The following is a 25,247-nucleotide window of genomic DNA, read 5'->3' on the forward strand; positions in this document are numbered from 1 at the left end:
AAACTCAACCAGACACTGCTCAGTTCTAACTCACGATCATAGCAATGGAAAACGATGCTGCAATTAATTATACGTTCACTACTTGATTTTGATACTGATAAGTGTAATGCTGCAAAGAAATTTACAAATTAAAACTAAAGCATATCTGTAAATGTATTTAAGAAGGACAAATGCTTTTGTATCTGCAATGAAAATAAAAGGTGGAGCAGAAGAGTAGCATTTATAATGATGGAGACTGTATAAAAACAATAGATGGCATCGCTTAAGCTAATATGTTTCAATCGTTTTCTACTCAGTGACATCACAATTTGATTGTGTGACTTTTGGTCCTGTGATATTAAGTATGTCTGGCAGATACTAACTGGTTCAATTAATCACTCTACAAATCCCATTGCACGAAGGAACCAGCTAAAATGAAACATGCACTTTGTATGCATTTTCAATTTGCTGCTCCTCTCCATGGCTTTGCAGAGAACCAGCATGTGCAGCAGTGAAAATGCTTTGCAGACATATTTGTACTATAATTATTATAAAGGTTCAGTTCAAATAGCTTCAGTTCAAGCAATAGGGGAGAGGTTTGGTGATGTCACTGGACTAGTAATCCAGAGGCCCAGGCTAATGCTCTGGGGGCACACACGGGTTCAAATCCCACCATGCTAGCTGGTGGAATTTAAATTCAATTATTAAACCTGGAATTATAACGTTAGTCTCAGTAATGGTGACCAAGAAACCATTGTCAATTGTCATAAAAGCCCACCTCGTTCACTAACGATATTTAGGGAAGGAAATCTGTCATCCTTACCAGGTTTGGCCCACATGTGGTTGACTCTTAAATGTTCTTTGAAATGCCCCTCAGTTGTATCAAACTTAGGGGTGGATAATAATTTTCAGAGTGGTCCACATAAGAATTTTGGTATGTTGTCATGGGTCACATATCTGTTTTGTAATAAGAATGACCTCACTCTCTACATAATTTTGGAATTCATGACATGTGAACAGTTAGTACCATTGAAGTTTAATGTTAGATATTTTCTTATGATAATCACAGAAAAGCCTGGGGTTGTTTTCCTTCAAACAGAGGAGATGGAGGGGGGACATGACTGAGATGTATAATATTATGAAGGGCATAGATAGAGTAGATAGGCAGAAACTTCTCACCTGTTTATTACTTTCTGCAACAAAAGGGAAATTCTCCTTGAAGGAGGCAACAACAGCTTCAAGATCATTGGTAGTAGAGTCAGAAATTGTAGTAAAGTCCAGAACCTCTTTTTCCAGCAGATCATCTGCTTTTACAGTGGCTTCATTCTCTTGCACTCTTTCCTTAATAAACAATAAAGGTCTAGAATATTGTCTTGCTGCATTCTGTTTCTGCTTCTTCTAGCCTGCCCCAAATGGAACTGAAAAATCTGCAATATCTTCCTGTGATCCTTGGAGTCGAATGGAGGACTGTAGCAGTGTCATTTCATTCAGCCATGAAGCTATGACAGATAACACTGAGACACCAGCTACTGTGTCTAGCCTGCTTACATCAATGTTAACACTCTAACATTAGAGCTTTATTTTTCCTTTATTTCTCCTAGGAAGATGATTTCTTGGCTGTCAAAGTCATGAAATTCTTAAATAGAGGTGCCTTCAGCATTTCTCCTCCTGTCTTTAAACACAGATTTCCTGAAAATACAGACCATTTTAGAATGGCCTAACTTGCCACGGTAAAAAGTCTGACAACACCAGGTTTTAGTCCAACTGATTTATTTGATAATACTCACAAGCTTTCGAGGTTTCCCTCTTCGACAGGTGAATGGAGAGTTCTGGCCTCAGACAGAGCATATAAAGCACAGACAGTTTAGAGATTACTGATTAGAATGCAAATCCTTACACCTAACCTGCTGTTCAAGACCTGAAGTGGCTGACAATGTGAGTGGAAGGAGCACTGATCACAGGTTACAGAGATGTGTATTGTCTCCAGACAGTACAGTAAGTGAGGTTTTGCAAACCCAGGCAAGTCACGGGGGTTACAGATAGTGTGACATGAACCCAAGATCCCTGTTGAGACCGTCCTCATGTGTGCGGAACTTGGCTATCAGCCTCTGTTCAGCGACTCTGTGCTGTCGTGTGTCGTGAAGGCCGCCTTGGAGAATGCTTACCCGAAGGTCAGAGGCCGAATGCCCGTGACCACTGAAGTGTTCGCCAACAGGAAGGGAACAGTCTTGCCTGGTGATTGTCGAGCGATGTTCATTCATCCGTTGTCGTAGCGTCTGCATGGTCTCCCCAATGTACCATGCTTCGGGACATCCTTTCTTGCAACGTATCAGGTAGACAATGTTGGCCGAGTTGCAAGAGTATTTACCATGTACCTGGTGGATGGTATTCTTACGTGTGATGATGGTATCCATGTCGATGATCCGGCATGTCTTGCAGAGGTTGCTGTGGCAGGGTTGTGTGGAATTGTGGTCACTGTTCTCCTGAAGACTGGGTAGTTTGCTGCGAACAATGGTCTGTTTGAGGTTGTGTGGTTGTCTGAAGGCAAGAAGTGGGGGTGTGGGGATAGCCCTGGCGAGATGTTTGTCTTCATCAATGATATGTTGAAGACTCCGGAGAAGATGTCGTAGCTTCTCTGCTCCGGGGAAGTACTGGACGACAGAGGACAGAGTACCCTTCGTCGTCGGACATGCCGGATAATCGACATGGATACCATCACCACACGTGAGAATACCATCCACCAGGTACATGGTAAATACTCTTGCAACTCGGCCAACATTGTCTACCTGATTTTTAGTTATGTTTCTGTTTATGTTTTATGTTTTTATGTTTCTGATCAGATTTTCTTTTAGTGTTCCATGCTCTCAATTTTTGGCTAGGCAGTATGATTCAATAATATATTAGCATGGATAGAGTTTCAGTTATCTAACAGGAAACTGAGAGTAAGGATAAATTGGTCATTTTCAGGTTGGCAAGCTGTTACTGGTGGAGTGCCACAAGAATCAGTGTTGGGGCCTCAACTATTTACGATTAGTTTCAATGATTGGATGAAGAGACCGAATGTATTGTAGCTAAGTTTTCTGATGAGAAAGATATGTAGGAAAATAAGCTAAGAGGATATCAAGAGTTCACAAAGGGATATAGATAGGTTAAGCAAACAGGGAAAGAATTGGTAGATGCAGAATAATATGGGAAACTGAGAACTCGTCCACTTTAGCACAAAGAGCAGAACAACAGTAGATTATTTGAATGGGGAGAGGCTGCAAAATTCTGAACAACATAGAGATCTGGGTGCCTTGGTATATGAATCACAAAAGATTAGTATGCAAGTAAAGCAAGTGATTAGGAAGGCAAATGGAATGTTGATATTAATTGCAAGGGGAATAGAGTATAAAAACGGTGAAGTGTTGTGCCTGCTGTGTAGCACCTTTAGCGAGACTGCATCTGAAGTAGTGTGTACAGTTTTGAACTTCTTATTTAATAAAATATATAACTGCATTAGATGCAACTCAGTGAAGTTAACTTGATTGATTGAGCAAGTTGGGATGCTACCCTTGGGAGTTTAGCAGAATGAGAGGTGATCTTATTGAAACATATAAGATTCAGAGGGGACTTGAAAGGATGGATGTTGGGACAATTTCATAACTTCTGAGCTTCACAGTGTCAGATTGGGTAGGTCTGGAAACTTCAGAGGTAAGAGGCACAAATCTCCAGGAGCAATTGGCTGGGAGCCATCAGAAAATACGATTTAAATCACAAACCTCAGATGATTCTGGCTATATTACACATAATTGCCCAGAAAAAGTTAAAATTAAAACCTTTTCTACCTTCTGGGTAACAGTTGTAAAAACCAAGAATGACCAGTGCCATGGGATTCCCCCCATTTCCTCCTCCGCCTCCTGCAACATCCCTGACCTAGCAGAGGACCTTCCTTACACCCAAACCTCTCACCCCACCCCTGCAGGGGACTCTCCCAAACCCTAACTAACTACGACCAAGAGTTGTAAGGCAATTGTGGCCAAACCATGGCTTACAAGGGAAGTTAGAGATGTATCAGGTTCAAGAAGAAGCATACAAGTTGGCAAAAAAAGCAATAGGCCTGAGGTTTGGGAGCAGTTTAAAATTCAGCAAAAGAGGAACAAAGGATTGATTAAGAAGGGAAAAATAATTTTTGAAAGTAAACTAGCAGGGAACACAAAAACCGATTGTAAAAGTTTTGATACATATGTAAAGAGAAAAAGATTGACAAAAACAAATGTAAGTCCCTTACAGTCAGGAATGGGAGAATTTGTAATGGGCACTAAAGAAGTGGCTGAGGAATTAAGTTTGCACTTTGCTTCATGAATAATGTATCAGAAGTTCTGGGACTAACATGTTTTCGTGAAGAGCTGAAGGAAATCAGCATTAGTGGAAAAATAGTTTTGAGGAAATTGATGGGATTGAAGATGGATAAATCTCCAGGACCTGATAATCTTCATCCCAGAGTACTTAAGGAAGTGGCCCTTGAAATAGTACATCCCTTGGTGGTTATTTTCCAAAATTCTTCGGATTCTGGAATAGTTCCTACAGATTGGAGGGTAACTAATGTAAGGGGAGGTAGAGAGAAAACAGAGAACTATAAACCAGTGAGTCTAACATTAATACTGGGTAAGTTGCTAGAGTCTATTATCAAGGATTTCATAACTCGGCATTATAATCAACAAAGCCAACACGGATTTACAAAAGGAAATCTTGCTTGACAAATCTATTGGAACTTTTCTGAGGATGTAACTAGTAGAGTTGACTAAGGAGAGCCAGTGGATGTAATTTATTTAGACTTCCAGTAGACTTTTGACAAGGTCTCACATAACAGACTACTATATAAAGATAAAGCACATGGGATTGCAGGTAGTGTCTTGAGATGGTTAGAAAGCTGGTTAGCAGATAGGAAGCAAAGAAATGGTATAAACAGTTCTTTTTCTGATTGACAGGCAATGACTAGTGGGGTTCTGCAGGGATCGGTGCTAGAACCCCGACAGTTCACATTATATATTAATAATTTGGAAGAGGGAACTGAATGTATTATCTCCAAATTTGCATGATACAAAGTTGGGTGGGAGGGTGGGCTGTGAAGAAGATGCAAAGATGCTTCTGCGCAATTTGGACAGGCTGAGTGTTGGGCCTCTGTGTGGCAGAAGCAGTATAATGTGAATGAATGCAAGGTTATCCACTTTGCTAGCAGTTAAAAGGAAGACTGATTATTATTTGAATGGATGTAAATTGAGAGATGCTGGTACTCAACCAGACCTCGTGCATCAGTCACTGCAAATATGCAGTGAAAAGGCAAATGGTATGTGAGCCTTCATAGCAAGAGGATTTGAGTATCAGGATAGGGATGTTTTGCTGCAATTGTATAGGGCATTGGTGAGGCCACATCTGGAATATTGTGTGCAGTTTTGGTGTGTTTATCTGAGGAAAGATGTCCTTGCTATAGAGGGAGTGCAGCGAAGATTTACTAGGCTGATTCCTGGAATGGCAGATCTGTCGTATGAGGAGGGACTAACTCAGCTGGATTATATTCACTGGAGCTTCAAACAGTGAGAGAGGATCTCATAGAAATTTATAACATTCTAACAGGATTAGACAAGGTAGATTCTGAAAGAATTCTTCCAGTGGTGAGGGAGTCCAGAACTAGGGTCATAGTTTGAGGATAAGGGGTAAATCTTTTAGAACTGAGGTGAGGAGAAATGTCTTCACCCAGAGGGTGTGAATGTGTGGAATTCACTACTACGGAATGTAGTTGAGACCAAAATGTTGTCTGATTTCAAAAAATTAGATACAGCTCTTGGGGCTAAAGGGATAAAGAGATATGGGGGGGATCAAGATATTGAATTCAATGATGAGCTTTGATCAAAATGAATGGCGGAGCAGGCTCGCAGGGCTGAATGACCTACTGATGCTTCTAATTTGTTACTTTCCATGTTTCTATGTAACTCCCCATGGTATTTCCTACCACTCCCACCCTCCCAAATCCCACCCCCCCCATGAAACCCTATGCACTTACGTTCTCCCTGGCTTGGCAATTTCAATTGGACTTTTAACTTACCTGGTTTATGGCAGTTAAGTGTCATAAAAAAGGGGTCTGTCCTTCTTCAATCTAATTCTGTTGGACTGCAGCTCTGGATCTAGAGGACTAGATCTCGCCTGGCCTGAGTTGGAAGGACGAGTGAGACAAGCATGGAAGAAAATCCACAAATGGTAATTACAATTAAAGCACAGAGGAGCAATCTAATGTTGATTGCCACTCCAAGGTAGTTACACACAAATATTTCCAGTCATGGAGGAGTCTAGAATTAAGGGACACAGTTTGAACATTAGAGTTCGGTAGTCTGTGAAATTCTCTTTGCCAGAAAGCAGTAGAGGCTGGTTCATTGAACATATTCAGGGCTTTTAGATTTTTGATCAACAAGAGTTATGGAGGACAGATATAAAATGGTCCTCAATCAGATCAGCTTTGATCTTATAGGATGGTGCAGGCTCGAGGGGCCAAATAGCCTTTTCCAGCTTCTAATTCATTTGTTCAGTATATTTGAATCTTTCTCCTAATGGGAAATATGTACTTGCAAGAAATAGTATCAAATAGAGTGTAAAAACAAATGCAAGCACTTGAAATAATTAATCCTCTGGTTCTACCTGAAAAATCTCAAAGGAATAGACACCATTATTACATTTTCCTTTATCTTCCTTGGCAAATGTCAAAGAAGTTTAACAAAAACAACTGTGGTGATTAAATGCTAATAAGTTAAAATCACCCGCCAGCATCCCATATCAATCCAGCTACTATTTTAACCTGTTCTTCGGAACAAGCTGAGAATGACACCCATGAGAAGCCAGCAAGTTATTCTTTAAATATAAAATTACCTCTGCTGAGTCATTGCTGAAGAAATACGCTGCCAATGGGAAAGCTAGACAGTGAACATTGTTGTAGGATGCTGGTTACAGTTGGGTGCTGGTTACAGTTTGGGACATCTGAATAAGTTTTTAGAGTCATATGTAGGTTAATTCCATGACTTCATTACCTTGGAGCTTTTTAAGGATACCATCTAGGAGCTCTCTCCATGCTTACTGATACACATGGCTCTGTCCACCTGCTACCTTACAGCACTATATGGGTGGTATTGTACTCAGTCCCAAATTAATCCCACATGTACCAGACCCTTAATATACAGATATCAGAAAGTGTGTCGTTCCACGATCGTGGAGAATATTTTAACTACCGAGAATTCAGTGATGAGTTGCAAAAGGCAGTATGTCTTGACTGACAAATGGAGTTATACCCAAGAGGAGCAATCACACAGCCTTATTGTTTCTTCAGATATTAAGACGAAACATTTCTGTGTAAGAAATTCTACTCCAGCCGGAGGGACATATTTTCATTGGAAGTAGTTCAGAGAAGGTTCCCTTGGCTGATTCCTAGATCTGGGTTGTCTAATAAAAGAAAGGTTGACCAAGTCAAGCCTATATTTATTGGTGTTCAGAAGAATGAGAGGTGATCTTGATGAAATAGGGTGGCATGGAGGTGCAGTGAATAGCACTGCTGCCTCAGAGTGCCAGGGACTCAGGGTTGATCCCAATCTTGGGTCACTGTCAGTGTGGAGTTTGCACACTTGCTCTTATTTCCTCCCACAGTCCAAAGATGTGCGAGTTAGGCTGATGGGCCATGGTAAATTGCTCCTTAGTGTCAGGGAGATAAGTGGGATAAATACATGGGGTAACAGGGATGGGACCTGGGTGGGATTGCTGATGGTGCGGACTCAATAGCTCGAATGGCCTCCTTCTGCACTGTAAGGATTCAATGAAACACATAGGCTGGAATTTTCAAGCCGTTCCTGCCCATGAAGTCTTCTGGTCCCACCCATGGACAGGTAGAAAGAGGAGGCCAAAAATTGTTCAGGCAGAACACAAGGGAATTTTGAGGTTTAGAGCTGGAGTAGGAGTTTGATAATAAGCATTGCTAATTATTGATAATGTATTTGGAGTAGTGATATCTAAATATTGGTTTTAATAAAAATATTTCAATTCCATTTAACGTAAAGGCAAACAGATTGAAGCACTGCCACTCAATGGTTTTGTAATGTAATTACATCCCTACACAATCCTATCTTTTGGACAGAATACAGTATTAGTGAGGGGTTGATGCAGCTAACATTATCTGCTACATTCTGAATCAAGGCTGCAGGAAACTGATGCCGCTTCTGCTCAGACATGCATTGGCCAACTGTTCGCCATTTCACAGTGGCTGACCACTTAATTCAGGAGAGGCACAGGGAGTGTCCAATTGAAGAGCAAGGGCAAGAAGAAAAATAGAGGTAGGGATACTGGTGCAATATTTAAGAGGCTATGAGAGCATTAAAAATCAGAGCAGGAGTAGACCATTCAGTCCCTGGAGCCTGTTTCGCCATGCAATAAGATGATGGTTGATCTAATTGTAGCCTTAACTACATTTTCCCGCTTACTCTCATAACTTCTAACTTCCTTGTCAATCTAAAATCTGTCTAGCTCAGTCTTGAATACATTCAATGGCCCAGTCTCCACTGTTCACTAGATAAGAGAATTTAAACATTGAAGACCCTTGACTAGAGGGAATTCTTCTTCATCTTTGTTTTAAATGGAAGGCCCCTGAGTTTTAAACTTTGCCCCAGTTCCAGATTTCCCTACAAGTGGAAACATTCTCTCACCATCTACCCTGCCAAGCCCTTTCAGAATTTCTATGGGCAGGATTTTCCGTACCTTCCTCTCTGAACTGCAGAGGAGGTTCCTGGGAAGAGGAGTTGTCTAGTGAAGAAAGGTTGATCAAGTTGGGCCTACATTCATTGGAGTTTAGAAGAATGAGAGGTAATCTTATTGAAGCATATGGGCTGAAATCTTCTGGCATTTCCACTGACAGGATCTTCAGGTCCCACTGATGGAGAACACCCGCATTGGGGTTCCTGGTGGTGTGGTTGCATTAAAAGGGAAACCCTGTTGATAACGGCGGGACCAAAGGCTCCTGCTGCTGGTCAATGGCAGGCCACTTCCACCACTGTGAAACATACAGCGGGAAGTACGGAAAATCCTGCCCACAGGATTCTGAGAGGGCTTGAAGGGTAGGTGGCGAGAGGAAGTTTCCTCTCCTGGGGAAATCTAAAGTTTATTTATTAGTATCACAAGTAAGCTTACATTAACACTGCAATGAAGTTACTGTGAAAATCCCCTCGTCACCACACACCGGCACCTGTTCAGATACCTGAGGGAGGATTTAGCATGGCTAATGCACCTAACCAACACATCTTGCGGACTATGGGAGGAAACAGAGTACCAGGGGAAAATCCACGGGGAGAATGTGCAGAATCCGCACAGACAGTGACCCAAGCCGAGAATCTATCCCAGGTCCTGGCACTGTGAGGTATCAGTGCTAGCAACTGTGCCACCCTAGAATTGTCTAATAAGGATCTTCTATTTAAAATAAAGATAAACAGGAATTTCTTCTTGTCAAGGATCTTTAGTGTTTAAATTATCTTATCCAGTGAGCAATGGAGACTATGTTCAATGAAACTATGTCCCTCCTTAAATAAGGTAACTATAACATTATACAGTACCCTAGTTGCGGTCTCACTAATGCCCTACACAATAGAAGCAAGACTTCCACACTTTTATCCTCCATCCGCTTTGCAACAAAGGCAAACATTCTATGTCTTCCTAATTTTATGCTGTGTCTGCATGTTAACATTTCATGATTCATGAAAAGAAGGCTAAGAGAGAAGGTATTCAAAATCATGAGGTGTGTGCATAGAGTAGATGGAGAGAAGCATGAAAGGATCAAGAAAAAGAATGCACAGAATTAAAATACTTGGCAAATGAAGCAATAATGATATGAGGAAAAACGTTTTCACGCAGCAAATGGTGAGGGTTTGGAATGCTCTGCCTGAGAGTCTGGTAGAAGCAAGTTAAATTGAAGGATTCAAAAAGAAATTAGACTCTTATTTGAAAAGAAAGAATGTGTAGGGTTACAAGGTGAAAGCAGGAGAATGGAACTAGGTGCATTGCTCATTTAGAGAGCTGGTGCAGACAACAATGAGCCAAATGGCTTCCTCTTATGCAATAACAATTCTGTTATTCTGTAATATGATGGTACAAGGTTGCTCAGATCCTCTGCAGCATTCTGTACATTGTCTCCATTTAAATAATGCTCTGCTTATTTGTCTGACAACTTCACATTTTCCCACATTATAAACTGCCAACTTGGGACCTTTTAATGGCATAATCCATTTTGTGTATGTCCTTAAAATCACATCAGCGGATTTTAAAGGAAGATGTTTCAGCTTTTGTTAGTATGTAGTCTCAGGAATTAATGTACACCAGCACCAGTATCAACCGCCATCCTCGTAGGGTGTCCACTTAGATTCTGGGTGATTCAGAAGTCATGTGATTCACCTGTATGGATAAGATGCTCAGCTGGAATTCTTCGTCATATTTCTGGACATATTTTTCTTCACAGTTGCAATTCCTTTCTGCCGTGTTGCAAATTCTTTTCGTAGAATGCAATTTGTTCTTCTTTTTGAAGGTACCCAGATTCTCCTTTTGTGTATTCTTCTCAGGGGAAGTTGGTCTAGCCTAACAACCTTTTGCAATGTGACACATTGTTGCCATAATTCTTGCATTAACTATCTTTGGTCTAGTGTTCACGCACTGAATGGCCCATTTTTGTACATCTGTGACTTGCTTGTTGCTAGTTTGACGACTTATGGTAGTTTCCAACTTGTAAATCTTCATTCCTGCAAAGTCTTTTTAGCAGCCAGTTTCATCTACAGTGCGATTTCTACTGCTGTTTTTAAAGTCAAAGCATGTTCAGTAAGCAATCTTCTTTGGGTAGCCTCATTTTGGAAACCACAAACTGGACAATCTAGAAGAGAATCTTTGAATAACTCCCCAGACTCACAGTGTTATGCCAGCCTTTTTAACGTTGCCACAAATGAAGCAATGCTTTCGCCTTCCACTTATTTCCTTCAGTGGAACCTGAGCTGTTTCAGCAACGATCATTGGTTTTGGAGAGTATGCTCTTCAAGGATTTTTATCAAGTCATTGTAAGTATTTGTTCCTGGCTTTGTTGGATGAACCAAGTTCTGGTGTGAATTTTACTTCCTACTGTACTGAGAAAAATGGGTACGAGCAACTTGTTTTCAATTTTAGTCACTTACACAAAGCACTGAAAACACTCAGCGCAGGAACTGCAATGATTTATTTTCTTAATTTAAGGGCCCATGGATCCCAATTGACCAGCCATTTCAATGGCATGCATTAGCGGCTCAAGACTGCTCAGTACTTTATTTAAAACTTCCAAGTACTCTTCTTTTTACCTTGGAAACCGTCGACTTGATTATTTTTTTCTAAATGACAGCACAGTCTCACTTTTTTAAAATATGCCAGATACTACTTAGAATCTCACCCTTCTCTGATCAGGGAGAAACAAAAACCTTATTTTAAAACCACTTAGAGAGCTTTTTTTCCGACTTGTTTTCCTAGCACTTTAATTTTCAATCCTGTTGTTGGTTCTCCCCAGTCCTCTAAATTCGAAGTGTGAAGACCCACGATAATTGTTTCCTTTCTACTTAGGAATTTTGCTCGATGAAATAAAGTCCTGAGCCACTGCCAATTTTTTTTCCTCTGTACTGCCTTACCTATGTTAGGGGTTATGGGTATTACATTAAAAAAAATGTGGTTTGCATATGTAGATTCAAAGTAACAACAACAGCTTTATTCTTGGAGGTGTTGTCTGAACTGCACCCAAAAAAAAACTGAAAGTAAAACAGCAGCCTGTGGCAACACCCTAACAACATCACCTTCAAATCATATGATCAGTTCTTAAAGCAACCTGCAATCACTTTAAATATGTAATATCCACCCTGCTTGTAACTTCCTCAAACCAGTCTGAAATAGCTTCTGCCAGGAAGTTTCCGCCATCAACCAGTTTTCTGTCCAATGCTATTTTCAAACAATAGTGCTCTCTCTGATGGCTGCCTTCTGCCTGCAGTAAGAACAATAGAAGCTGGACACCGGTGGTCAATCGTTTAACAATGCCTCCCTGCAGATTCCCCTTCACGACAAAGACAAAAGCAGGATGTCGTCCTCCAGGGATAGGCAAAGGAGACCTAACCAAGCATCGTAGAGGAAGTCAGCAGTTATCGGTTACACCTAGAACTTTGATCTTGTGTCACGCTGTGTCAGGCATGCTAATGACATTCTTCTATCTGCCAAGGTGCATTCTCCATACACTTTTCCATTTCTGAAAGTGCATAAGAATGACAAGAAACGGCTATATATTTGGATGTCCTGAGCCTTCCTTATGTATATCTCATTGAACCTTGCCTGTGGTCCAGGTTTCATTCATCTTACATTGCCTAATTAGCACCTTCTTCCAGATCCTCATCATTTGAGGAAGCATCACAATCAACAAGGTTCTCATTATTCAACACCGCCCAGCAGGCCACCATGATTCACAAGTCCCTTATTAGGGCATACTGAAGGGCTCCACTAAACTGATCTCAGCCCTGAATCACAGCTTCAGAAGCTGAATAGCCTGCTTGAAGGTGGATCCATGGCAGGTGTTGAGCCTCTTCTCTGTGTGCAAGCATAGGTTCCTCACAGGCATGAGGCATGAGACATATCCAACCCTGAAGGCACACAGGGTCCAGAAAAGTTGTGGTACCTTAACTGCTGAAATACACAGACAACTTGGCTACTTCCTGGGAACCAGGTAGCCATCTTAAAGATCCACATCTGGTAGTTGACCATCGAGCAAGTGGAAACCCTTTCTTTTGAACGTGAGTGCCTTTAAGGTTACATACACACAATCGATCTTACCCTACACTCAGGGGAGCCAATGATGGCTCTGAGTCCAATGAACTGTCCTCTTTGTTATTGTTGCAATCTTACCAGAATGAAGGGCATGCTCTAGTTGTAAGCGAGAGCAGCTGTTACTAACTAGTGAAAGATTAAGGCATTATTCTTCATTATATATAAGACCTGGTTTCCACTGGGGTGGGGCAATGGAAGGAAAAGGGACACCATGCTAGAGTTTTCCTGATTTTGTGAATAAGCCTATGTTAAGAAAAGACTGACTCAAGATTACTCCTTTACTCAGTAAATGAGCTTTAAATTATATCACTCCTGACTGTCTTGATCGATGTAGTAGTGCACATAGTTGCTGACCTCTTGAACATGGCATTGACCACCTCCTTGTTGCACAGATGGGCCACAGACTGAGAGATCCCTCACGTCTCCAATAGATCCTTGGAAAGACCTGGAGGTGTTTCAAGTTTATTTATTAGTGTCACAAGTAGGCTTACATTAACACCAATGAAGTTACTGTGAAAATCCCCAAGTCGTCACGCTCTGGCGCCTGTTCAGGTACACTGAGCGAAAATTTAGCATGGCCAATGAACTATGTCTCTCAGACTATGGGAGGAAAATGGAACACCCGGAGGAAGCCCATGCAGACATGCAGAGAACGTGCAGACTCCACACAGACCGTGATACAAGCCGGGAATTGAACCCAGGTCCCTGACGCCGTGAGGCAGCAGTGCTAACTCCTGTGCCACCGTGCCATCCAGAAGTTGAAAACCATAATGATCTTCAATACCACTGGTACTGGGTAGTTATTAACTCCCATGGGTTGCTGTTCATTTTGTAGAATTATGCAGAGACTACCGCCCTGAGGAGATACAGTCTTCATAAACACTGCTGCACAAGCACCTAGTCCAAATAGTGGACTCTCTCCTGGGGATAGTCACTTCTGTATATAGGAGGCTGTTAGGATGGCTGTCTGTACCCTTCTTCATCTTGCCCAACCTGAGTTTGCCCCCCTCCAATGTGCCCCACTGACCTTCCTTCCTCTTGAGCTGCTCAACCTACTCCCAGAGGGCCCCGAAACCTAGCTAGATGAGGCCTATGGTAGATGTCCTCTCTCCTAGGCCTTTTATCCTGATCTACCCCACATCCCCTCTGACAACTTTCCTCCTTATCCTAATTTGTTCCTTGGGAGCAAGTGCCATAGTACCAGTGTTAACCTTGTAACCAAACAGCATGCCTCCCCATTCACACATTTTTTTCCCTTTCTGTCATTTCCCTCTCTGTGCATCACCCACCCTGCTATCACACACTGGCTTTGTCAGAGGCTGGCTGAGAGAGTCAGCACTGAGCTCCCACTTTGCTGCATTCTTCAACGCGGCAAGGTTCTCAAACCCCCGGTCTCTGTGTGCCATTGGTAGATTCCAAAATTCAGCGTCAAATTCTAGTTAATTAGCCTATTAAATATATGTTGTCCCATACCACTCTCATCCCCCCACCCCCTGCTGCTGGCCTCTCCAGCAGGAATAGGCCCTGCCACAGAATTTTCACATGATTCACATAAGTGCACACTGTGGGACATGGAGCGTAGAGATTCATTTTGAAACTTCTGCTGAAAAAAAACAGTGGGATTTACTCCAGTTTTTACATGAATTTGACACTTTGAATTTTTTGGGAGAATCACCTCCCCTCCTGTTGGTACTTGATTGGTGGGATGGTTCATGCTACTGGATGTTCATGCCTTATTCTGCTGTATTCCTGGGCTAGGCTTTCCATGCTTTCTTCTCTCTATGCTATTCTGCACCCCTCCACCCCTTTGTCATTTGATCATTCCTGCTCTTCCCCATCACAAATCTTTCCTTTGCTTAAAAACTGTTCATCTCAAACATCTTCTAGTTATGAAAGACCAGAAACTTGAAATGTAATTCTGTTTTTCTTTCTCCAGAGACTCTGCTTATACTCTGAACATTTTCAGCATTCTGTTTTAATTTAAGGTTTCCAGTGAAATATCGTGCTTCTGCTTCAAAAATCATAACTCATCTCTAATTCTTCTGTCATGTTCTATCCCACATGAACTCTCGCATCCCTAATAACCCTATCTTCATCAATCACATCAGTTCCTTATCCTCTAAAACACTGATTTCAAAATCATTGCCCCATCAATAAATCATTCATTGTCTCACCCTTCCTATTTCTGCAACTTTCTTTAGCCTTGTGCTCCTATGGGGAGGCAATAGCAGAGTGGTATTGTCACTGGACTAGTGATCCAGAGACCCAAGATCTGCTCTGGGGACTCAGGTTTGAATCTCACCATGGCAGATATTGGAATTTGAATTCAATAAAAATCTGGAACTAAAAGTCTATTGATGACTGTGAAACCACTGTCAACTGTTGTAAAACCTCGTCTGATTCATTAATATCCTTTATGTAAGGAGATCTGCTGTCCTTACCTGGTCTGGCCTACATGTGACTCCAGATCCACAGCAATGTGGTTGACTCTTCTTTCTGAAATAGCCTAGCAAACCACTTAGTTCAGGGCAATTAGGGATGGGCAATAAACATTAGCCTGGCCAGAAATGCCCGCATCTCATGAATGAGTGAATTAAACACAACTCTTCTCTTCTGATGCTGGACTTGTCTTCACATCCTCTGCTAGAACTCCAGCCGTACAGCTTTTAATTTTCTTAGCTACACAGTCGGGAATAATTTTCTCAGATTCTATTTTGATAGATTACACGGCTCCTTCAAAATCCATCCCAAAACCTTCCCCACCACTACTGAGTGTTAATGAGCTAGGAATCATTTTGGGAACATCTAGCCTTGCATACTGCATTAAAATTACTCGAAAGGAATTCATAGCCTCGGAGAACAGTTTCCTGATAATTAAATTCATACATGCTAGGACCAAAGTGAAAAATTCTCATTGTTAAAGTAGAGCAATTTTTTTTGTTAATACACATTTAAAAATGTTCAACACAAAATTAATTTACTATGAAACTACTTTTATTTAACCTATTTACCTGATGGAGTTAACTATCTTGTTGATGTCGTCTTCTAGTTCATCTCTCTCATTGTGCAAACCATTTGGCATGGACTTCAAAGAGGACCTGCTCAGCACATTCTCAGACCTGCTGCTCGTGAGTGAGTGTCTCAGTGGACTTTCAACACTTGCCTCATTCATCTTAGATTGACATTCCTGGTCATCGCTATTTCCAGCATCCAGGATTTCTCGCTGCTCAGCAACTTGAACCAGTTTCTGCTGTAACAGTTCAGGGGTTTCCTTAATTCGTTGCTGAATCAGTGGTGTGAGTGGGGCTTCAAAACTGATACAACTATCTGTCTCATCAGTCAGTGACAATACATCCAAAGAATCCAGGCTACTGTATGAAGTCCCCTTCATAAGATCAGATTCCACAATTCTTTCAAATGTAGAGCTGAATCCATCTCGACTGTCTTTCGCTTGGACTTGTTCTTTTTCTGCAGTTGCGCCATCAGGCATCATATCTTCGACTATCAACCTGTTAACAGACCATCACAAACAGAATAACATTTAGTAACATTTTAAACCTTTATTTAAACGTATAGCTCTAATAAATGCATTTACTCTTTTACTGAACAAATAGAAATACTTCACTGAAAACAAGAAACATTTTATAAAAGTTATAGTTGTGAATATATCGATACATGGGAAAAAAGATTTACAAAGTCCACATTTCTATGTAAAAAGAATACTGATTCCATCAACAAAAGGGCAGCATGGTGGCACTGCTGTCTCACAGTGCCAGGGACCTGGGGGTTCGAGTCCCGGTTTGGTGTCAGCACGTTTTCCCCATGTCTGCATGGGTTTCCTCTGGGTGCTCCGATTTTCTCCCATAGCCCGAAAGATGTGCTGGTTAAGTGCATTGGCCATGCTAAATTCTCCCTCAGCATACCCAAACAGGTGCTGGAGTGTGGTGACTAGGGGATTTTCACAGTGGCTTCATTGCAACATTGCCTACTTGTAGAACTAATAAATTAAAAAAATGCTTGTTACATTCTACAATTCATGATGGTGGATTACAGTTTATTGGAAATCAAGATACTTGCACTCAGCTCCTTTTGAAACATGTTGGAGATTAGATACTGGATTTTATAAAAAAAAAGGACAATTCTATTCCACTTACATGAAAAAATAAGTCTGGAAGTGTTAAAGAGTGAATTGGGTAGTCTCATATGTATATATCTTTTCCTACCTACTTCCAGTTAGAAAAGAATCATTTCCATTAAGAGATTTAATTTTATGAATTGAGTTCTATAACTACAGAGGAGAATATTGCCATTCCAGGCTCCTGGGGTGCTGGGTATACTTTTAGCTATAATGTGAGGTCAACTCATTGAAATAGAACAGTAGCAGTCCTGGTACACCACACATGATTCACTGGGAGCACACAAGTATTAGGGGATATTAAAAGGGAACTAGCATCAAATTTAACATCCAAAGGAAAGCAGAGGGGAAGAGCATTGCTCTTCCATAGTCCAGCTGTGGAATGCATCTGCAGGAGATGCTATGGAGAAAGTTTCATCAATCTGGGGGAAACATTGCAATCAAGAATGTTATTAGAGCGAACAGGATGGTGATACATTTTTAAGTGTTTTCTTCAGCTAATCACGCTCAATAGTTTTATTCTCTGGTTCAACATCATGATCACAGCAAAATAAAAACCCACACTCCTTATGACCTTGATGGCAGAAGCCAGAAGCTTGATGACAGGAGACAGAGGGTGGTGGTAGAGAGTTGTTTTTCAAACTGGAGACCTGTGACCAGCAGTGTGCCTCAGAGATCGGTGCTGGGTCCACTGTTTTTGTCATTTATATTAATGATTTGGATGAGAACATAGGAGGCATGGTTAGTAAGTTTGCAGATGACACCAAGATTGGGGGCATACTGGACAATGAAAAAGGTTATCTTGGATTGCAACAGGATCTTGGTCAATTGGGCTAGTGGGCTGATGAATGGCAGATGGAGTTTAATTTAGATAAATGTGAGGTGGTGCATTTTGGTAGATTGAATGAGGGCAGGACTTTATTAATGGTAGGGCATTGGGGAGAGTTACAGAGCAAAGAGATCTACGAGTACAGGTTCATAGCCCTTTGAAAGCGGAGTCACAGGTGGACAGAGTGGTGAAGCAGGCATTCAGCCTGTTTGGTTTCATTGGTCAGTTGGGATGTCTTGTTAAAGTTGTACAAGACATTGGTAAGGCCACACTTGGAATACTGCGTACAGTTGTGGTCAACCTATTATAGAAAGGATATTATTAAACTAGAAAGAGTGCAGAAAAGATTTACTAGGATGTTACCAGGACTTGATGGATTGAGTTATAAGGAGAGGCTGAATAGACTGGGACTTTTTTCTCTGGAGCGTAAGAGGCTGAGGGGTGACCTTATAGAGCTCTATAAAATAATGAAGGGTACAGATCAGTTAGATTATCACTATCTTTTCCCAAAGGTCAGGGAGTCTAAAACTAGAGGGCAGAGGTTTAAGATGAGAGGGGAGAGATACAAGAAGGCCCAGAGCGACATTTTTTTCACACAAGAGGATAGTGAGTGTCTGGAACAAGCCGCCAGAGATAGTAGTAGAGGCGGGTATAATTTTGTTTTTTGAAAAGCGTTTGAACAGTTACATAGGTAAGATGGGTATAGAGGGATATGGGCCAAATGCAGGCAACTGGGACGAGCTCAGGGGTTTAAAAAAAAAGGGTGGCTTGGGCGAGTTGGGCCGAAGGGCCTATTTCCATGTTGTAAACCTGTATGACTCTGTGACCTAGAAAGTGCATTTCACTGTCCAACATCTAGGCATCTTATAATCAAACGGGAACCCTCATCATCCTACTCTGATTTATGGTGATATCTCATGTCCTTACATAATTTACCTTGACTTCTCTTTATTATAGTTTAGGCTACAACTTGTTAAACAGTAAAAGCATAAGTGAACGGAAGCAATAATAGTAGATTTACAGCACTTGTATGCTTAACTAACCTGCCTCCAAAGAAAGAAAATTATACCCAGGTGTATTAAACTGTAATGCAAATTCAACTGCCCATATTTTCCAACATTAGTGTTTCCCAAACTGGGATCCACAGGACCATGGGGCTAAACCAGGATATCATGATAAGTCCAGCCATTTTCTATTTGAATAAAGCTCATTTTTAGGCATTTTCTTCAGCTAATCACTCAATAGTTTTATTCTGTTTTATAAATGAGCTTGTCCAATCAAAAGTGATTTTCACACTGTATTGGCTACTGATAGGCCGTTCCATCAGCAGGGAAAGCACTGAGAACCCAGCCGCTGATTGGGTGAGCTGGAAATAGAGGCAAAGTCAGGGCAAGCGTGAAGACAACTGGACAGCAAGATAGACCACAGCCACAAGGCAGAGGGGTGGCCGACTTGGAGGCCATGACAGGGAGTGAGAAGCAGAAGCTGAGGTGTAGAGCGAGAGAGAGAAAAATGAGAGTGCAGATGGGAGCGAGAGAGAGAAGAGGGAGTGTGGATGGGGAAAGAGAAGTGGTAGTGTGGGTGGAGAAAGAGATACTTGGGAGTGTGGATGGGAGGAAGAGATGGATTTGTGTATGCGAGAGAAAGGGATGGGTGTGGGAATGAGTGTTTGTACATGAGGCGGGGGGAGCATGTATGTGTGTGTGCTTGAGCTTATTTTGGTTGTGGGTCTTTGTATGTGTACAAGCAACATTCCAAATGTTAAACAAATTTTGTAAGTAAAAGAAGCAGCATCACTCCTCCCATTACAAATGGCAAAAAGGTAAGACTTAAGTATTTGTTTAAGGTTTATTTATTAGTGCCACAAGTAAGCTTACATTATTACTGCAGTGAAGTTACTGTGAATATCCCCTAGTTACCACATTCTAGCACCTGAATTTAGCTTGATCAATGCATCTAACCAGTGCATCTTTCAGACTGTGGGAGGAAACCAGCGCACCCAGAGGAAACCCACACAAACCCAGGTAGAACAGGCAGACTTCGCACATACACTGACCCAAACCAGGAATTGAACCCGAGTCCCTGGAGCTTTGAGGCAGCAGTGCTAACCACTGTGACACTGTGCTGCCCAACAGTAATTTTAAATTATAATAAATGTGGACATATAAGGAATAGAAAATACTTTTTTTTTTATATGTTTCTGCCTATTGCGCAAAATAATAATTTTTTTGTGATTTAGATCTTCAACATAAGAATAATGTTTTTCAGGGGTTCCATCAGTTCTCTTGAGAGGTCAACAAGGTTCCGTGGCTGGAAATGTTTGTAAAACCCTGCCCTAAATAATCATTTTTTCCATACCAATTTGCTGAGGACTATCCATGCCAGTGTCTTTTACTTTTATCTCTTTGTCTCTCTGACAGCTTCTGGTTATTTATTGGAAGAAGACAGGCTGAAACTGAAGTGTCACATGTCAGAATGTGCTTTCTTAAATGATACCAGGAATCATGGGAGCATTTTTGATTGGTGAGCTTCCAAGCCCCATATTCAGAAAAGAAATAACAACTTCACATTGTAAATAACAAAACATTCTAAGACTCTTCACAGATGTTATAAAGCAAAGATAGACACTGCATCACATAAGGCAATGTTAAAGAAGGTGGCCAAAAGCTTGTTTAAAGAGATAGATTTTGGGGAGCATCTTAAAAGAGAAAGAGTGTCAGCAGAGTTCAGGGGAGGAATTTGAGAGCTGAGGGCCTAGGCAGCTGAAAGCTTGGCCACCAACGATGGAGCAATTAAATTCAGGAATCTTCAAGAGGCCAGAGGCTAGGGGATTTTCATAGTAACTTGTTCATTGCAGTGTTAATGTAAGCCTGCTTGTGGTACTAATAAATGAACTCTAAATTTTAATTAGATGAGCGCAGTTATCTCAGTGTTGTCAGGGTGGAGAAGTTTACAAAGAATGGGAGTAGCAAGGACATTGATGGATTTGAAAAACAAGGAGTTTTAAAATCGAGGTGTTATTTGACTGGGAGCTAGTATAAGTCAGCAAGCATTGGGTGAACTGAATGTGGTACAATCAAGGACAGCCAACTGACTTTTGGTTAACTTGAAGTTCAGATAGTAGAATATGGGATTCTAGTTGGGACTGCATTGAAATTGTCAAGTCTAGAAGTAACAAAGACACGGATGAAGGTTTTAGCAACAGGTAAGCACAGGCAGAGAGGAAGGCAGGCGATGTTACAGAGGTGGAAATGAGTAGTTTTAGTGATGGTGATGATATGTTGTTGGAAACTCATCTTGGAGTCAAATATGACAGTCTGGTTTAGTCTCAGACAGTTGCCTGGGAGAAGAATGAAATCAGTAATTAGGGAACAGAGATTGGAGTGAAGACAGACTATAATGGCTTCAGATTTTCCAATATATAAATGGGTAAGCAATCTGATAATTCTGCAGTCAAGTGGGGTAGTGCTGAGGTAGAGCTGAATGTGGACAGACGATATGAGAAAACTCATGCTATGCTTTCTGATGATGTTGCCAGGTAGCAGTGCGTAGACAAGAAACAGGAAGCAGCCAGGATTAGATCCTCATGATGCAACAGAGGCAACAGTGTGGGAATAGGAAGAGACGCTGTCACTAGTGATACTCTGGCTATGATTAGAGATACTAGAACCACGTGAGAGCAGTCCCTCGTAACTTGGTGACAGTGGAGAGGCGTTGGAGGAGGATGGTGTGGTCAACCATATCAAAGATCAGGAAGGACAAGGAAGGATAGTTTATTTTTGACATAGCCACCGAGGATGTAATTGGCGACTTTGGTAACAGTCGTTTCAGTACAATGGCAAGGACAGAAACCTGATTGGAGGGAGTCAAACATGGAGCTTTGGGAAAGATGAGCATGGTGGCTGGCAACATATCCGAAAAGTTTGAAGAGGAAAGATTAGAGCTAGGGCAGTAAATCAAGGATTTTTTTTGAAGAGGGTGATAACAGCAGAATTAAAGTAGTGAGGAACAACACCTCAGGGGAGAGAACTAATTATTAACGACATCAGCTAAACTGGGGACCAGAAGGTGAGTCTTCTGAATAAGATGAGTTTGAAGAGGGCATAAGTGAAAACAGGATGAAACTAAAGAAGGATGCAAGTTCAGAGCAAGAGCAGAGAAGTCCTTTCAAGAAATGGGTCTATACATCTCAAACACGCATGCAGATTTGTTTCAGAAAGTGCAATTAAACATACGTATAAAACACACAACAGAAGTGATCTCACTGACTCGGCCCGCCAGTCAATCAGTTTCTCACCTCCCACGATCTGACCAGTCCTGGATCTCCGGTGTGATCAGTCTCACACAACGGAAAGGTGCACTCTTAATTTTAATATGATTAGTGAGCCCAGAATAGAATTGTCCTTCGCAATGAGGACCTGACATGATGGCCTCACTGATAGGACCTGAGACCATGGAGGTCTCTCGAGTGATCAGGAATGGGTTGGGCGGAGAGGGCAGTGCCAACTTTGGATCTGGCACTATCCATCAGGAACCCTGGCACTACCCACCAGGCAGTGCCATGGAGCAGAGCCTAAGGAAAGGGCACAGGGCCTAAAGGGAGGCAGATGGTGGGGGGTGGAGGCAATCGGCCAGGGAGGCCAGTGATCGGGGGTGGACAACATCCTGGGAGAGTGACAGATACCTCTGTTCTACATACACTTTCCATAGAACATAGAGATCTGGGCATGCATGATAGCACCCTCTAGCTGTGAGCATCTCTCATCTGTCTTAAATGAGTGAGCATTTATTTTAAAACAAGGATGTTTATTCCTAGATTTTCCAACAAGAAGAAATATCCTCTCCACATCTACTCTGTCAATACCCCTCAGGATCAAGTCGACTCTTATTCTTCTAAACTCCAGTGGATAAGAGCTTAGCCTATCAAACATTCCCTCATAAAACAACCCACCAATTCCTGGTATTAATATAGTAAAAGTAAAGTTGCTGTAGTCCCAGATGATAATAGGCTCTCCTGTCCTTCAATTTAACCTTAAGTTTCCTTTAATAGAGACCAATACTGTGCATGATACTTCAAATATGGTCTCACCAATGCTTCAAACAATGGAAGTACAGATTTCTTACTTTTGTAATCAATTCTCCTCACAATAAATGATAACATTCTATTTGCTTTCCTAATTACTTGCTGTGCCTTTTGTAATTCATGACCTAGGACACCGAGATCTCTCTGCACTTCAGAGCTCTGCAATCTCTCGCCATTTAGGTAATAAGCTTATTTTTCATTTTCCCCGTGAAAATGGATAATTTCACATTTGCCCAATCATACTTAATATGCCAGATTTTTGACCACTCACCTAACCTATTTAGGTCTCTTTGAAGTCACCTTACATCTTCTTCACAAGTTACTTTCCTACTTATCCTTGTGTCATCAGCAAATTTAGCAACAATATATTCAGTCTCTTCATCCAAGTCATTTATGTAAATTGTAAAAAGTTGAGGCCTGACACTGATCCCTGCAGCACATCACTCATTATATCCTGCCAATCAGATAAAGACCCATTTACACTAACTCACTGTAGTTACAATTAGGAGGCCTATACACCACTCCCACAAGCAAGTTCCTGCCTTTATAATTTCTCATCTCAACCCAAACTGCTTCTACTTCCTAGTTTCCTGAGCCTACATCATCCTTCACTAATGTGCTAATAATTATTAATTAACAAAGGCACTCCTCCACTTGTTCTTAACTTTTTGTCCTTCCTAAATACCATTCAATATTCAGGTCCCAATCTGTGTCATCCTGTAGCCATGTTTCTGCAATGACAATCAGATTTCTATTTACATGAGCAGTTCATCTCCTTTATTTTGAATGCTATATGCACTCAGATAGAGAGCCTTAAGTTTTAGCCTTTTATTCATTTTCTCTTAGATTTATACTCTTTTTGTTATGGTCTATTTATTATTTCCCATATTAATACTGACCACCTTGCCTTGTTTCTACTCTATGACATACCACATCTTCTCAAATTTGATGTTTTTGCCCCCACTATTTAGTCCGAGACTCTCTCTACTTTGTTCGTTATGTAGCTCTCATAGAATATCAGCATGGTATCATGATAGTTAGCACTGTTGCCTCATTGCCAAGGAGCTTGTTCGATTCCAGCCTGGAGTGACAGTGTAGAGTTTGCACATCCTCCCCTGCTGCGTGGCTTTCCTCCAGCTGCTCCAGTTTCCTCTCACAGTCCAAAGATCTGCAGGCTAGGTGGACTGACCATGCTAAATTGCCTCTTAAGAGTCCAAATATGTTAGAGGATTATGTGGCTAAATGGTGGGATTTCAGGGAAAGGGAGGGGAGTGATTCTGGGTAAGATGCTCTGTCGGAGAGTCAGTACAGACTCGATGGACCAAACTGCCTCCTTCTGCACTATAGGGGTTTTATTCTAAGATCAGCCCCAGCATGGTTCAGGTACAGACAATCCCAACAGTATGGATCCCACTTTATCCAGCACTGGTGTCAGTGCCCCATAAACCAGAACCCACTTCTCCCACACCAACTTTGAGCTATGCATTATTTTCTCTAAACTCATTTGCATGTGGAAAAGGTAATAGTCCAGAAATTATAACCTTGGAGGTTCTGAATCTTAATTTGGTGTCCAGCTCCTCATAATTACTATGCAGAACCACCTTCCACATCCTGCCTATGTCATTGATACCTACATGGACCATGACCACTGGATCCTCCCCCTCCCAATGCAAGTTCCTTTCCAGTTCTGAGCAGATATCCCAAACACTGGCATCAGGCAGTCAAAACTGGCTTCTTGCTCCTTGCCACAGAGAACAGTATTTATCTCCCTCATTATACTGTTGCCTGCAATGACTATTCTTACATGTCCCCCCTCACTTGAATTAGCTCATCCAACCTGCAGCCCCAGCTCTCATCCAGGAGTTGAAAGAACCTCAAATCTGCTGGATAATTACATAAGTAGACACTCCTGAAATCCTGCCTTCTGGGTCCCCTTATCTGCCCCAGCTGCAGTTACACCCTTCTGTTCCTGAACACTTTCCAAACCTAAAGGTCCTATCCTAAGGGCTGTGACCACATCCTAAAACAGAGTTTAGGGTAATTCTCCTGCTCCCTGATGTTTAGTTCTACCTGCACCTCAGCCTCCAACTCAATGACTCTGAGTTGCAGATATGCTTGCCCTGGATAACACTAGTATGCATGAGCTCCCTCACACTGCAGCCTTGACACACCACCTGTCCTGCCATACTTATGAGCTCTAATTAATTACTTAATTACCAAATTCAATTATTCCTTTTAGTTATTTATTAAATCACACAGTACTATTTATCCCAACCGACCAACTCACCTAGCAGCTTCTTTTCTTTAGTATGAGCACATATTCTGCCACTGGTGGAGGCAGGAGTGAA

General features: G+C 41.6%; 1 protein-coding gene across 1 annotated transcript in view; it reads right to left on the reverse strand.

Annotated features, from left to right (window-relative positions):
• The window catches only part of LOC145351497 (PH and SEC7 domain-containing protein 2-like), a 124,881-nt gene that overhangs the window by 83,600 nt on the left and 16,034 nt on the right, over positions 1–25,247 (reverse strand). The window contains exon 3 of the mRNA XM_080201096.1: positions 15,864–16,361. Coding sequence (XP_080057222.1) covers positions 15,864–16,361 — 498 coding nt within the window. The remainder of the gene's footprint in view (positions 1–15,863; positions 16,362–25,247) is intronic.

Source organism: Carcharhinus amblyrhynchos, chromosome 13 (genome assembly GCF_965287045.1).
Source record: "Carcharhinus amblyrhynchos chromosome 13, sCarAmb.v2.hapA, whole genome shotgun sequence".
In the NCBI taxonomy this organism is placed as follows: domain Eukaryota; kingdom Metazoa; phylum Chordata; class Chondrichthyes; order Carcharhiniformes; family Carcharhinidae; genus Carcharhinus; species Carcharhinus amblyrhynchos.